Genomic DNA, 16,449 nt, shown 5'->3' on the forward strand with positions numbered 1-16,449 from the left:
CAACTAACTCGGACCAGAGTCCTTCCGTGTCAGAAAAGCCGCAGTCCAATCGCTGATTTTAACATCAGTTTAATTATTAAAGGGGCCCTGCAACACCTTTCTTTGTTATATTGGAATAGTCCCATTATTGACGTATGACTCTTCACGAGCCATATGCCGCAAAAATTTTTCGAATCCGTCAAGTCTAAGTGGTGTTACCAAATTATAGAGATCACGTTCCGCAGCTTTCTCTCTCAACTCAACGCAGCGAGCGCGCGGAAAGCTGCGCGCGGCGTGAGGGGAGGGAGGGAGGGCGGAGGTGCGAGGAGGCGACGTCAGCGCCGGCGGCATTTTTTTCATTTTTTTCTCTCTGGCGTCTCGGCGCAACCACGTGGTCTGTGCCGCCACTTCCGGTCGGCTTGCGTCGTTCTCGTCGAGCGGAGTCGATCGCGCTGTGTATCGCGCGTGCTTGAAAACTGCGCGTCGGTTTGGTAATGTTGGGTGTGCACCTCGAACGCCGTAGTGTTTTCATCGCTCTGCCAACCATGGAAGCAAACGTGCGCGCTCGTTTGGAACGAATGACAGCTGAGATCGGTTTCGGCCCATACTCCGATACACCGCCTCGTAAGACGGCAGTGGCAGACGACCCCGAAGCGCCGCCATTACCGGACGCCAGCATTGTTATCGGAGACACGCTGCGCCCGTGCCTCGGTCGGTCGTGAGAACGTGCCGACGATGCAGTTCTCAGCTGACGAGGCAACACTCGAACGGCTGCCACTCTCAACGGCAACCGGCGATGGTCAAAAGCACAGAAATATTCACGTTTTCGGCACTGCGCATGGCGAAGAAAACGGAACCACGCAACTACGAGCAGACGAGCTGTCGGTGAGACCGGAAGTGCTAATATTAATGTTTGTTCGGTGTTTTTACCGCGATAACATAATATAAACATACATATTATCTACTTATTGAACTCAAAATTAACAACGAAAGTAATAATGAGGGTGTTATCGTGATTATAACATCAGCCAATGGTGGAACTGCCGACAATCGCGTCATATTTTGCGGACTAATACATCATTTGTCGAGAGAAGAGGGAGCGATTTTCAGCTGACTTTGAGAATTTATTGTAAATTCCAGGCCGTGCGCATCGCTATAATATTTGGCTCGCGTGTTCTCGGGAGCCGCGACTACCGATCGGCAGCGCTTTTTGAGCATGCTCGAAAAGTGTTGCAGGGCCCCTTTAAGGCGAAATCCTTAGCTGCCCCATCAAACGCCAAGAGGAACCGTCGACGTCGGCGTCAACACAAGCGATGCAAAAAATCATCATAATGTGATTGACGTCCCAAGTCGCCAAACTTTGTGATGTCATCATGACGTCACCATGACTTCACATAGCGTGATGTCACATGATGACGCCATCCCATGACATCGTTGCTTGTTCAAAGGTGGGCCGATCTCGGAGGCATTGCGAAACCACGTGAGGTGTAGAAAGCTTGCACTTAATCCAGAATCGGAGGTAGTGCGAAGTCCCGCTAGATGCTGAAAGCTTTCGGGGGGAGGTTTCAAACCATCGAGTGAGGAGAAAAAGGAGAAGGTGAAGACGGCTTTCGCCTTCGAGTCGTCTTAGGCAAATGCATGAGGGACGGTGCGACTTTTTAACGTCACAAATCCTTCAGTGTAATTCATTGTTAATTTTGATTGACAGTTCACTATTTATGAATGTAGCAACGTTCTGACCACATGCGCTATTTTCGTAACGTAGACCGTGCTCAACGATCTGGATCGAAGCACCGGCGTGTACAAGGATGAAGTGAACTTGAAGACTGCCATCATGTCTTTCGTGAACGCCATCCTGAACTACGGTCCGGGTCAGGAACACCTGGAGTTCCGGCTGCACCTGCGCTACGAGTTCCTCATGCTCGGCATACAGCCCATCATCGAAAAACTCCGCAGTCACGAAAACGCCACCCTGGACAGGTGAGGATGCCCTCTGGCGGACCGCTGAAGATCACTAATTAGCTAAGATGGATATTTTGGCTACGATGGAATTAGATAAGATGGACATTGATTGAACAGTGGGGAGGCGAACTCGAAGGAAGCGGCGTCAAAAATGGGAGGACGGCGAGAGAAGACGATAAGAGTAGCTTTTGTTGGTATGGAATTTCTTGCTTTGTTGTAGCGCTGACAAAAACAGTGATACAAAGAAAAAAAGGCACATCTGAGAACGCGAAGTGCTGTGTGTTGTCAATACGACATTTCCCTTGTATGTGTTTGTTTTTGTCTCCACTATAGTAAAGTAGGAGATAAGACAAAACACTGGCGCAGTTAGAAACGAAGCTGGATTGTGTTTTGACATAAATATCTACTGGAAGCACACAATAAGTACAAATGAACAAACAAAGAAAGGACAAGAGATGTCCCGTTAACTGATGGTATGTCGCATGCTGAACGTGCACATGATTTTAATGCAGTTGTGTGATCGCTCTTCATCTTCTCGATTACAATGATGTTTTCTTCAAGTTAAGTGAGGTACCCACAAGTGAATGAAGTAGAGCAAGTGCTGTTGCTTCACAATGCTCTGCTGTCACGTGACCACCAACTCCTACATTACACAATGTAATAATAATATCTGGGGTTTAACGTCCCAAAACCACCATATGATTATGAGAGACGCCGTAGTGGAGGGCTCCGGAAATTTTGACCACCTGGGGTTCTTTAACGTGCACCTAAATCTAAGTACACGGGCCTCAAACATTTTCGCCTCCATCGAAAATGCAGCCGCCGCGGCCGGGATTCGATCCCGCGACCTTCGGGTCAGCAGTAGAGCGCCATAACCACTAGACCACCGTGGCGGGGCTACATTACACAATGTCGCGCGTGCCTTATGCGAAGCGGGTCAGCCGCAATGTATATTTGCAAAATAACGAATAACGGAATCTAGAGATCGAAGAGCAACATTTTAATGTGTTTTGGCACATTGAAGTTCTTGAACTTCAAGTAGATAGGTGTTTATCAAATGTCTGGCCTGTCAGAGAGAATCTTGAGATCAAATGCAGCTCCGAAATGACGTAACACAAGCGCGTGTGCGTAATTTGTGAAGTCACAATTCCACAGGCAGCAAATCAAGCACCGAAGAATATCTCAGGTTAGAAATTAGGCTGTTTAGTAACAGAAACGAAAGGAATTGTCTCAATTATTAGAAGAATAAAGAGTAACATTATGGCAGAACAGCGCAAAATACGTGAGAATGAACGCACAGGAGACAGCGCTGCGTCCGGTGTGTTCATTATCACTGCGTGTTCTGTCATAATGTTCATGAACCAACTAACTCCGCCTAAAACCCTTGCGAAATAGTAACAGTTTCCTTTCAGAAAACCGAGTAGTCCCAAAGTGGCTAATATAAGTTCAAGGTTCCGAGAAATCGTTGATTCCTGAGAATGCCCCTGGAGACAAGAATTCGACAAGACGACTAATCTTCGTCCTCTAGTACGGCAATGCCTATTCAACATTTCTTAATCCCTTATAACATCATTTGCCCCTGAACTTCTGTCCTATTTAAGTTTGGAGGTATACTCACTTGGAAAAATGAAAAATCCTTGAGGAGGGGATGTCGTTGGAGCCAACGTTTCTAATGGTCTTGTCTTCTTCAAGGCAGCCTTGAAGAAAAGGAAACCTTGAAGAAGGCAAGGCCAAACGTCTGAACGTTGGCTCCATCGACAACCCGTGTTCAAGGATTTTTTCATGCCTTCAAGCCTCAATATTCTCCTGAAATTTGCATCTTGAATAATATACTTTCAGGCATCTCGACATATTCGACATGGTCCGCATCGAAGACGAAAAGGAGCTGGCACGAAAGTTTGACATGGTGAGTGGTGGATTTGTTGCCGTTAATGACACAGAATGTTAGCGTCACCATGCGGAGTCTGTTCACGAGACATTCCCCGTGATTTGCACATTAACCCTGCTGACATTTTGCAGGCACACATAGACACTAAAAGCTGTACAGCGATGGTTGAAGCCATCAAAAAGAAGCTCTCCTTGACGCCGGCCTATCCACACTTTCTCTCACTCCTTCATCATGCACTTCTCATACCCTGTAAGTACCACTATTTCAACATCTTGGTCGTGTAGTTTTTATCCTGGTCGTTACAGTACTTCTCTTTCCTCACCTGTTTTATTGCACTGACACGCAATCAAAATGCTGTACCAATGTGCACAATCTATTGATTCGTTTATCGTTATCTTGACCGCTTAGTCTACCCTGACCAAAGTGAATCTTGATCATCGGCCTAAGACTTACTGAGAGTTTGTTGACTCAAGATAAACTTGCCGGCGATTTTGATATATTAATTATGATCCTTCAATTCAAAATAAAACAAAGGTAATTGATTGCGGTTTAATGGCTAAAGACTACTAACTTTTGTGACATTTCGCGTGATTTGGTTGTTTCGAAAGGATGATCAGGACACCCACGTACAGCGTAAAGCATTGCTGAAATGTTTCCACGCTTGCGTGAGATTCCACCGTTTCGTCTATTATGCTAGGAACTCATGCTAACGAGATTCATCGCCACAATCGGGCAGCCGCTATCACGGACGTCCCATCATAAAAATCCGAAAAGGGTGAAGGACGTTATTGAACTTATCGAAATCCTTCGGGCATACACTGCGAAAAAGTTCGCTCTACCAGGCACTGATCGATTCACAAGGACAATGCTTGTAAAATTCCTGGAACTTAGAGCTGGAGGTTTTCCTCGACAAAGACCAGGCACAATACCCATGAACAAATACTGCGATTCGCTGATTACCTTCGAAGCTGTCACAAAAGATGAGCGTGCTGTGAATTATAACCTTATCGATTTTGCAGATATTTGATGAGGTTCAATATTCGGGCTCCTTGGCAGCTACCATTCTAACATGTTTTAACACTGGCGGTAACACATGCACATTTAAGGCACAAGAGTCTAGATGGCGTGCAGTGTGAATATATTTACTTCCGCATTTAATGTTACCGAGGTCCTTGCTCACTCCTCTCACACCTACGGAAGTCGTTAGTGCGTTTATCTCACATGCTTGTTGCGTTTATATTTCACTCATAAATGCGAAAACAATAGCTCTCGCCACAATGTGGCCGCTAAATCTACTAACATGTAGTCTTGTTTTGCTACAGAAGTGGGGCAAAAGCTCGTCTTTTTGCCATTTGCAATAGAATGGGCCAGATTTGTACACCTCGTTGTGTTCTCTTCTACCAGATATTGGAGGTTCCGCGGAACATTGGATCCTGTTCGATCGAATCGTCCAGCAGATCGTCGTTCAAGGCGAAAACGGAGAGAACTACGACATCACCCCGATTGAGATCAACGTCAAGAAAATACTCAAGGAGTAAGTACAAACTCTGGCATTCATTTCGGTAGCGCAAAAAATAAAGACGCAGACACAAGAGCCGACACAAAGACGGGACGGGCGCCAGTAATGTCTAATGCTGTGATACAATAGCGTGCTGTCCAATACTGTGATACAACACTGAGATTGATTGCAGTTTAGACAATACAGTCTTTATATCGTGCTTGATGCATTTTAATTTGACGCAGTCATGCGCGTGTCATGCGGCATTGTGTCTTTACTTCTGTGGTGCTAACTTGGCCACTTAAGAGTGACTGAATAGTTCAATACTCTTTGGATAATAGATTGTGTTCGCGACACTGCCTGTACAATCAGTGGCTGTTATGGGATCACTTTGTTTATTAATTTACAAGTAGGGTAGGAATAATTAGGCCCAGACAAGGGGGTAGTCATAATATAACAAATGAAATGCTAGAGATGACGGTATACGTGAATAAACACAGAAATAACGATAATCCGCAGCAGGTGTAGACAATTGTACCGTAAAGGTGGTTAGCAACATTTCCAGACTCGAAACATTTGCTCTAACAATAGAAACACGAGAGAAATGAGAACACTACAGGTTACAGTAAATAAAACTAACACAAATTTGAATCAAGCACACCGCATGGGCATATTCAACACGACTACAAAACAATATTATCGCGCTGATTGGGAAACTTATCGCACCTCGAAACGCTCGCTGACAAAAAGTTCAACTGAGTCTATATCCAGTGAAAAAAAAGGGCTTTTTATAGACGTAATAGTTCGAGCAAGAATGGAGACCCAAATGTGTTAGTGTTGTTTGTTACGCTTAGTACACGTCCGTGCTGGTTAAGGTCGAGACGCGCACGTGTTTCATAATTGTATTTCATCAATTGAATTGCAATGCTTTTTTAGGCTGGCCACCGAGGAGGAATTGAGAATCGCGAAGGAGAATGCCGAGAAGTTCGAGAAGGAGAACATCGAACTGGCCACGCAAATTGTGAAGAAGGAGCAAGAACTTGAACAGAGTACGCAAGAAAAGGTGTGGAGCACAACTTTCATATTTTTTAATTTTTTTACATTAATTCGATCAAACTGGTTACTGTATTGGAGAGAGAATTAGTATGTACATGTACAACAAAGCACACTTTAAGCAGTCTGTACGCAGGACTACCATGTATCATTAATAATGGCTTTCTTCAATGCGCTGCCATTGAAGAAATATTGGCATCGATGGATGTGTTCCATTCGACTATCGAAATCATGGAATTTGAAATATATTTCTAGTCATGGGCACGTCAAAAACGGAATACCGATTAATAAGACAACCCGACGCGATAGATTTCAATTCATGGTGATTTACGGAAATAAATTCGCAGTGGCTCTAGATAGGACTGTCATGGTAGATTAGATTTTACGAGGGAGATTGAAGTATTATGACGAAGCGACGGGTTAGGGACATCGAGGTAAGACTTCGCTAAAGTGACACGGACTGCAAACGAGTCGTTCATCCTTTGCAGCCATTAAACCTTCTTCAATGCAATGCAAAACCTCCTTCGCGTTTGGGCAATTATATGCATAATGCATCTTTCTTTCATTCGATAGCTTTTATGGCCGAATTTTTGACGCAAACCTTTACTCACTATTGCGTTAGTGTACTTACGAAGGGTAAATCTTTATACGATGAGACTAGCTTAACCAGTGCACGGCGAATCAGCTTAGCCAGTGCATGGCGGCTCACCTTATCCACTGTACGGCGACTCAGCTTAGCCACTGTACGGTGATTCAGCTCAACCGTTGTACGGCGACTGAGATGCTAAGAAATGCCATTGGCGAATGCTCGCCGCATTGCATTGCAGTAGTTATTGACTTGTAAATAACACTTTTACGTGTATTGCCTGTGCAGGAGGACCTCCAGAGTGCGTTGGCGAAAACGAAGGACAAATTGGAACGAGAGACGGTGAGCCACTTGGAGGACAAGCAGAAGATTGAAGAACTCGAGTACAGGATAAGAGAAATGACACAGAAGGTGAGAGAGAGAGAGATAATAAAACGAGAGAAAGGCAGGGAGGTTAACCAGAATTGTAGCATCCGGTTTGCTACCCTACACTAAGGGGAGGGGGAAAGGGAAAGAAAGATGGAAAGGACAGCGGAGAGAAGAGCAGGCGCGCGATAAAAAAAAAGATATAAACAAAAGGAAGCTGTAGATCGGCAGTACTAAAGCCTATTCAATAGGCCACTGGCACGCAAAAAGTTCAGTAAGGCCTTAAACGATTTTCGCTGTGCAGACAGTTCAGGTCGGCATTCCAGCACTGACTGTTCCGACAGGGGTCTGTCGTCAAGGCGGGCCAACACAGCAGCTAGCGACAGTCTGTGCGAGCTGTAGCGAGGGCAGCGACAAAGAACGTGTTCTATCGTTTCTTCGCTGTCACACTGGCTGCAAGTAGCACTCTCTGCCATGCCGATTCGGAAGGCAAAAGATTTGGTGAAAGCAACACCAAGCCACAGTCGACAAAGCACCGTTGCCTCGAGTCGAGAGAGTCCGGACGGAGGCCGAAGTCGACGACACGGGTCCAGTCTATGCAGTCGTGTGTGCTGTAAACTTGGTGTGTTCCACAAGGATTTTATGTCTTCATTGGCAATCTCTCGAATTTTCATCGCAGCATCCGTTCTTGATAACGGGATGGATTCTTGTACGCCGTCTTCGTGTGCAGTTCGAGCAGCAGCGTCGGCATGTTCGTTGCCCAATATGCCGCAGTGACTTGGAAGCCACTGAAAGGTGATGTCATGCCCTTGAACGAAGAGGTGATGGAGCAGCTCTCTAATTTCCAACACGAGTTGCTCGTGAAGTCCACGGCGTAAGGCGTATATCAGGCACTGTAAAGCTGCCTTGGAGTCCGTGAACACGCTCCATTTCTTGGGTGGTTGGTCATAAATTACTCTAAGTGCGCTACGCAGAGCAGCAAGTTCCGCAGCTGTCGATGTAGTCTGGTGGGATAGCCTAATCTTCACGGTGGTTGTTCTTGCAGGAAAAATCACCGACCCTGCAGACCCATCCACGGTAGTTGAGGCGTCAGTATAGAGATGACTATGCTCGCTGTACGTCTCGTACAACAAAAGAAGAGAAAGCTGCTTGAGCGCTGGTGACGACAGCTGTGCTTTTGACCTTACACCTGGAACCGTGAGTCGAACTTGTGGATGAGTCATACACCATGGGGGAGTTGGAACTCTTGCTGGAGCTGTATATCCTGTTGGTAGGCGTGTACGGTAGGACAGGACTGTCTGACAAAATGAGGCACGAGGTCGGTCTTCAGGCAGAGAGGCTAAATGATGGGTAGGGGCGCGAGCAAGATGCCTCACGTGTGCTCTGAGCGCTTCCATTATAATATGCGTCTTGGCCGGGTAGTCGTTTGCAATCGCAATGGTCTCAGCTGTTGACGAACATCGCGGTAGCCCCAGACAAACTCTAAGAGCCATAGCCTGAACGCTTTCGAGTGTGCGAATATTGGTTCTGCAGGTATTGGTCAGCACAGGCAGGCTGTATCGCAAATAGCCGAGAAAAAGCGTCTTGTACAGTTGCATCATTGCATGTACTGAGGTCCCCCAGGTTTTCCCTCCAAGATACTTGAACAGATGGGAAATGTCCGTCAGGCGCCTCTTTAGGTAGGCCACGTGAGTACCCCAGCAGAGGTCCCTATCAATGATCACACCTAAAAATCTGTGCGTCCTGACATAAGGTATGACTTGGCCGTCGATAGATATAGCGTATGGTTTCATTGGCTTGCGGCTAAAAGCAATCAATGCACATTTCGCTGGCGAGATCTTGAGACCTTGTTCATTGAGGTACATCGATATCAACGTCGCAGCTTTCTGAAGCCTTGCGCGTACCTGAGGGCGGGTCACGCCAGATGCCCAGACGCAGATGTCGTCAGCATACATTGATAGCTCGACCACACTCGGTAGTCGCTCCACAAGACCAATGAGGATGAGGTTGAAGAGAGCTGGACTCAATACGCCACCTTGCGGAACTCCACGGTGCGTGTGGTGTTGGGAGGTTGGACCATCTTCAGTGTTCACAAATAGAGTCCTTCCTTGTAGGCAATGGCGTGTCCAACGATACAGTTGACCACCTAGGCCCACTGATCCCATGGCTTCTAGGATGGCGTCATGAAGAACGTTGTCGTACGCTCCTTTTACATCAAGGAACATGGCAACAGATAATCTTTTGCATGTCTTTTGATGTTGGACATACGTCACAAGATCGATAACATTGTCGATGGAACATCGGTGACGTCGAAAACCAGCCATGGCGTTCGGGTATATCTCGTAGTATTCTAGGTACCATTCTAGTCTGGCGAGGATCATTCGCTCCATGACCTTTCCAACACAACTTGCCAGCGCAATGGGTCGGTAAGAGGTAATCTCTAGGGGAGACTTTCCAGGCTTAAGAAGGGGTACCAAGCGGCTGATCTTCCAATCTTGGGGAACCATGCCATCCTGCCAGGACTTGTTGAATATATGAAGGAGCGCATCTCGTGCACGTTCACCAAGGTGGCATAATAGCCGGTAAGATATGTCGTCCGGGCCAGGCGACGACGACCGATTACATAGGGCGAGCGCCGCGTCAAGTTCTTGTATTGTGAACGGTAGATCCATGCGCGTGTCCCGCGAATCCGGGATATCGTCCAAGGTATGCATACTTGGGCACGTTGATTGGCCCACAATCATAGTGCAGAAATCTTCTGCCACCTCAATTTCTTGTCGGCGCTGGAAGAGCGCGAGGGCCTTGAACGGAAAGCGCTGTTCCGGAACAGAACGTAGGCCTCGCACAGTTCTCCATATTTGAGACAGTGGTGTACGAGGATCAAGCGACGCGCAAAATTTTTTCCATCGTTGTGCCTCTAGTTTATCGATGCGGCGTTGTATCTTCTTTTGCATGCGCCGGGCTGTTCTTAGATCATCCATGGACTTGGTGCGTCGGTATCTTCTTTCAGCACGACGGCGGATCGCACGAAGTCTCTCTAACTCCAGGTCGAATTCAGAGTACTTTGGAGAGCACATTAGTGTGCGCATAGCCATCTGAGCCGTTTCCTTAATAGCTTGCTCAAGTCCACAGGGAAGGCCTTGCTGACAAGCGTCCTCAAGTTGAGTTTTGAACTTCGTCCAATCTATTCTTCGTATTGTGGTAGATGAATACGTGTTGGAAATACCTCTGATCTTCAGGTAGGTGGGAATATGGTCGCTTCCATGTGTTTCAATGTCCAAAAACCACTTTACTTGCGTGGCGAAGTGGCGCGACACGAATGACAAATCAAGGCAGCTGCTGTATGTGGTGCCTCGCAGAAACGTAGGACTTGCATCGTTGAGGAGGTCGAGACCATGACTGGCGACCAATGAAGCTAGACGCCGTCCCGTTGAATTGGTCCTTGAGCTTCCCCAAATGGTATGATGTGCATTGAAGTCCCCGGTAATAACCCATGGACCCGGATGGGCCTTTAAAATGTCGTCCAGTCGTTTCGCGTCGAATCGACTTGATGGGGAGAGGTACACACCCAGGAGTGCGAAAGTGACCTTTCTATTTTTAACAGTCAAGCACACATACTGATTGTCGTCGTGAGGTTGCACTGGCTGAACGACGTAAGCCCTTCCGTACTGTGCAATGGATCAATCTGAGAAGTACATCTTAGAGCTAGTGTAACTTGGCTAGATGCATGCTTTTAAAATGAAACGGAGCAGACGGCTGGAGACCAGAAGGAAAATACCTACACGTACAGCTCGCCTAAGCCTTCACTTCAGATGCATAGCTTACCGCCATGATGTTGCGTTGTTCAATGTGGTTACGTAGAAAGGACATATGTGCACATTTTTCTGTTTTGCAAAATGACTGTATTTACACTGGCATTGTCTTAGCCAGTAAGTGGTGTATATTTATCGTAATAGATCACCTAATAGATATGTTCTGGTCTGTATTGGACTGGCTCTTGCATATCTGTCTTGTCAGGCTTGTAATAACTTGTCACATTCAAAGCTAAGGAGCCGTTAGATCGATTTATTTATATATAGACAGTTCTCACGCGGCGTCACGGAAGCAGGTTGTCCTTGTGATAGTACCCAGACGTAGTGGCTATGCTGACATGTGCGCACAGTAATGTCAGGTGCACCTCATTTTACTTTTCGACGGTGAGTTTTTCACCGGATTGTCACGTGTCGATTTGTCGCTTTCGTGCTGTCATGATTCATGTTTACCTAGTTTCTCGGTGTCCTAGTAGCCGCATACGGCGAACGTCGTCAATTCAAAACTATCTGCGCATACGTGTCCTGCCAGTCGAGCTTTTTTGGGGGGTTTTTCGAACTGTAAACATCACTCTTTTGTTAGAGAAGCTCAGCTTTAAGATTGAATAGACACCACTTACGTTTGAGCTACAGTGCCGTCTACAGTGCCGCCACTTGCCGGCGCCGTACTCCTCAGTACACGGTAGCCGCACTCGCGCACGCGAAGCGGGAGAGCGATCGCGTTTCATGATGCGCGCTGACGTAACTTCTTTTCCCCGTGCCATCCCTCCCCGTGTAGCTTCCAGTGCGCTCGTCGGCACGAGAAAAGAGAGAAAGCGCTGAGAGCGTGCGCCAAACCCCCGTAACTCCGCTCATTCTTGACGGATTCGAGAAATTTTTGCGGCAATCGATTCGGGAGGCAGTAAACTCCGATACTGAGGTCATTAGATCATTACTTGGAAAAGTGATTCATGACCCCTTTAACAGTAGACCCGTCTTACATGTAAGCTTGTAAAGGGCGTGAACGCCGTGCTGACAGGCTGGAGGTAGTGTGAAATGCAGTCTTGGGCAAACAATAAACATACTGGGACAAGGTGAACAGCCGGAGCTTGTTCCATGTTGAAACCTTCTTTTCTGATTGTGGGCGTTACAGTGCAATTGGAAACATACAATATCTGCATCGTTTCCTTGAACACGTTTACCATATCATTGACGCTGCTAACCCAGCTGGACTCCGAGCGGCGGGAGAGGAGCTACGCCGAGAGCTCGATCAGGAATGGCCTGCCAGATGACTCTCGCCTATCCATTCACCGCGGTAGCCTGCCGCTGCACTCTAGCGGCTCGATGAGCGCGCCCCCGCCACCGCCCCCACCGATGCCGTCGACGGGGGCACCGCCGGCTCCACCGCCTCTTCCAGGTGATGTATTTGATGTGCCCCACTAGGACAAATGCTATCCTAGGCGTTTAGTGCAGATAGCTTTTGTCCAGTGCACATGAAGACGGGACAAAACGAGGGGGACACACACAGGCGCTGTATGTGTCGTCCTCATCGCTGGACGCGTGATTGTGGACCTTATTTCTGGGCGTGGGAGGAGCTGACTAAGCAGGAGTATTACCTGTGCGTTTCACAGAATTACAAGAATAGCGATTCCCTGAGAATCAGCTTTTCTGTGGGTAGCAATATCACGAGAATTGGTCGAAAAATTTCGGGTCACTGTGTCTAGAAAAAAAAATCACAGCATATCCACGGGGTGAATGATGATGAGTGGGGCGAAGCTACGCAGGGAATCATCTGTAAACCGTGAAACTCTTCCGTGAAATGCGCCCAGTACATAATATAAAGAGTGTGAAACATCGTGTATATATTAAACATCAAACTTTTATTGTACTGTTGGTTTACGTGGTCCCTTCATTATCACTTGTGATCGGTGAAATGCAAGGAAGAAGTCCGCTCCCGAGCGAAAGAGCGCCAAGAGCGACCGCATTCCCCGCTCGCCCTGTGCGAATTAAAGGCAAGGCTAGAGGGAAGACAGGACGCGCGTTCCACGACGCGAGGTCGGTAGCATGCCCAACGAAAGCCAACGGAACGCGATCGTGCAAGTGCTCCGGCTTCGCATCGCCTCATGGTTCCACTTAGCGTCCCAAAACCAAATATATTGCTCAAGGTGTGCCTTGCGTTTTTCGTAGAAATAATTTCTTTATCATGTACATTAAGACGAAAAGTTGAAAGCTCACTAGAGTGTATCGCCCGCAAAGTATGTCTTTTAGTGTGATTTAACTCTCGTACGGCAGGGTCCTCGCACCGTTGCCGGTCCACCTCGCCCGTTGACGATCGGGCGAGGTGGCTACATACAACTACTACTACTACACTTTAAGAAAAACATCTGGCGTTCTTTCGTTCTGCTTTTACAAAACATCTGGCGCCTTTCGTTGGTTTATTTCATCAATCAACGGCGTTTTGAACAAAATTTTTATTGTTTAATCACGCACAGGAGAAATCTCACCAGGCACTACCTTGGAGGTAAACAATGGCTGCTAATGGGAATGAGAGACAGAAGAAGTCGGCTTTTAGCTAACACTTACACTTCTACTTCTACTAACGTTTCCTACTGGAACATGCCAATGGCTGCTAATGGGGAATGAGAGACAGAAGAATTCGGCTTTTAGTTAACGCGCACGCTGCGAATTTTTTATTGTTCAACAACGCACAGGAGAAATCTCCCACCGGCACCACCTTGGATGTCAAAGCGTAAGACTTGTTACGGACTACTACGACGATGACGATTACGAGGGACGAACGGGTGCCGCCTTAAGGAGCTTCGCCCCTAAAAAGTGACGTGACTAATTGTAAACTAATCAAGATATAATTACTTGCAATCTTCGACAACTCACTAGAAGACGATCACGTAATTCAACAAGTTTAGCTTTCTTTCAATGCAATGGATGCAGATTGATGGCATGAAATTATTCAACTTTGATTTCTATATTGACACTCAATCATAATTGGGAACTAACGGTCATATAATAAATTGTTCTCTTAATTAGGCATGGGCATGGCACCTCCCCCACCGCCTTGTCCTCCGCCCTCGACAAGGACGCCGAGGATCAAGAACATTCCTCAGCCAACGAACCCGCTCAAATCTTTCAACTGGTGCAAGTTGCCTGAAGTAAGTGTGCTCGACCCAAAGTGAAATTGCACTTAAAGAATACCCGGCCTTGTAGCTCGGTGGCGATGCGTGCCCGGCTGCCGGCTTATAGCTTATAGCATGCAGGCTTATAGTCGAAACATACACTTGAATTTTTTCAGGCCAGGGTTGACGGCACCGTGTGGACTGAACTGGACGACACGAAGCTGTACAAGGACATTGACCTGGCTGACATCGACAGGACTTTCTCAGCATACCAGAAGCAACAGGGGTGCGGGGTATGTAACCATACCGGCCCAAGTCATGCGACATCGTTTGCCTTATATATGCAATTTGAGAATTTATACAGAGATTTGCAGCGGGCACTGCTCATCAAGGAATATGCACTTCTTAGGCTTAAGTGCGCGACCATTAATGATTGCCTGCTTCCGGGAGGATGTGCTAACTTTCATAAAGAAAACAGATATGGCCTCGCGTTTGCAGGCATTTTTCCATGTTAATACTTAAGTTCCTCCCCGTCTGTGTTGTTCTTTTTAATTTCCTCTTTTATTTTCTCTTTCTTTCTTCCTATAGTCCTTTCCTCTATGTTCCCCCTTCCAGAAGGAGCAGGCAGGCGTAGTGCCCTTCTAGGTGGCAGCTGTCAACCTGTTTCCTCCCTATTTCCTCTGTGTCCCTGTGCATCTTGTGTATCCAAGCCAAATAATAGTAATAATAATATTATTGAAGAAGCAAAACATATATAGCGTACACATTGAGCACGTGGTATGGTTTCTCTCGCCTAAAAACAAAATTACTTTCCACATTAGACAAAAACGGGGTAAAAAATGTGGCCAATCGTTTCCATGAAAGGTGTCTTTTTCAGCTCCAATTAAACTAATCAATGTGCGTTAAAAATAGAAAGCAAGACAGCAGCCAAAGCCAAGTGCCTAAAAAATAAGAGGTGTCATGTTAAACACAACTCGACCTTTGTTCAATGCGCAACCTGCATTACCTGTTACCGCTATCATGTGGCCGTGTATACGTGGGCCACAATGGCCGATGCATAAACATTCGTTTGCAGGAGCACAAAACAGCGGTAGCGTCAAAGGAATGTGCACACTTGGAGCAGCATTGCACCACATGCGGCTGTTCACCCTGTTTCGTTGATGCTACATCTATCTAGACATCGTGACACAACCACTCGAGAAATAATCGAGGCGTTTCATATTAGGAGATTCGGGGATGGATGTGTGAGCGACCCTGTCTATTGTGGTATCAGAGAAATAATAATATTAATTTATTATGAACGATAAAATCAGATACAGAGCACAACCCATGCTGGCACGGAAGTTCCTACGGAAGAACTGTTATTAGCAGCATGTACCAACCAATCAGGATGCTTGACACGTTACTGTAGCAAATCAAGCCAGCGAATGGCAGATACTCGATTGAAAGCGAACAGCGGCAGCTAAGATACGAACATAAGAAGACAACAAACACAGCACTGACCGCCGACTGAAGTTTTACCGACTGGCCCAACTGTTTGCTCTTATGATGCCAAATGCAATCTACAAACTTATGCGTCACGTTTTGACTATTTCTGCTCTTGGGGTGGCTATAGAGGAGAGTGGGCATCTGCCTTCGTCTCTCTCTCCCCCCCCCCCCGTATTCTCTCATGGCCCAGCCTCTGATGTAATCGCGGAATAAGAGATAGTCATGTTGTGCATTTATTTTATTCAGACCAACGGTTCGCTGGAAGACATCCCCGCGCTGACGTGCCGAAGCCCTCGGGTCCGGGAGCTCTCGCTCATCGATGGCCGCCGGGCCCAGAACTGCACCATCCTGCTCTCCAAGCTGAGACTCACCAACGACGAGATCTGCCGAGCCATCCTCTCCATGGACTCCAAGGACCAGTTGCCCAAGGACATGGTGGAACAGGTATGTCCCTCCTCTGTGCACGACAAGGATTGCAATGGGGGCTTGTTCGCGAATCATTTGAACAGCTTTGACCTAGCGCGAAACGACGCACGGACACGAGCAGGCACACAATGACACCACGCCGCGCTACTAGCGACAACATGCTTATTTTCAAAACCAGACAGCATATAAACCACAGACGCCAGGCAGACAGTTGAACACGTGGGAAAACTCAAAGACATGCGCGAAAAAGGTTACTCTACCAAAGCGAAATCATGACGAAGGTA

At 47.0% G+C, this 16,449-nt stretch overlaps 1 protein-coding gene across 1 annotated transcript in view; it reads left to right on the forward strand.

Moving 5' to 3' along the window:
* Positions 1 to 16,449, forward strand: part of LOC119401536 (disheveled-associated activator of morphogenesis 1-like) — a 147,632-nt gene that overhangs the window by 114,103 nt on the left and 17,080 nt on the right. Inside the window, 10 exon segments of the mRNA XM_037668427.2 lie at positions 1,745 to 1,959; positions 3,781 to 3,847; positions 3,961 to 4,078; positions 5,234 to 5,363; positions 6,264 to 6,390; positions 7,255 to 7,377; positions 12,348 to 12,537; positions 14,166 to 14,287; positions 14,428 to 14,544; positions 15,986 to 16,183. Of these exon segments, the coding sequence (XP_037524355.1) occupies positions 1,745 to 1,959; positions 3,781 to 3,847; positions 3,961 to 4,078; positions 5,234 to 5,363; positions 6,264 to 6,390; positions 7,255 to 7,377; positions 12,348 to 12,537; positions 14,166 to 14,287; positions 14,428 to 14,544; positions 15,986 to 16,183 (1,407 nt within the window).

This window comes from Rhipicephalus sanguineus, chromosome 8 (assembly GCF_013339695.2).
Source record: "Rhipicephalus sanguineus isolate Rsan-2018 chromosome 8, BIME_Rsan_1.4, whole genome shotgun sequence".
NCBI lineage: Eukaryota > Metazoa > Arthropoda > Arachnida > Ixodida > Ixodidae > Rhipicephalus > Rhipicephalus sanguineus.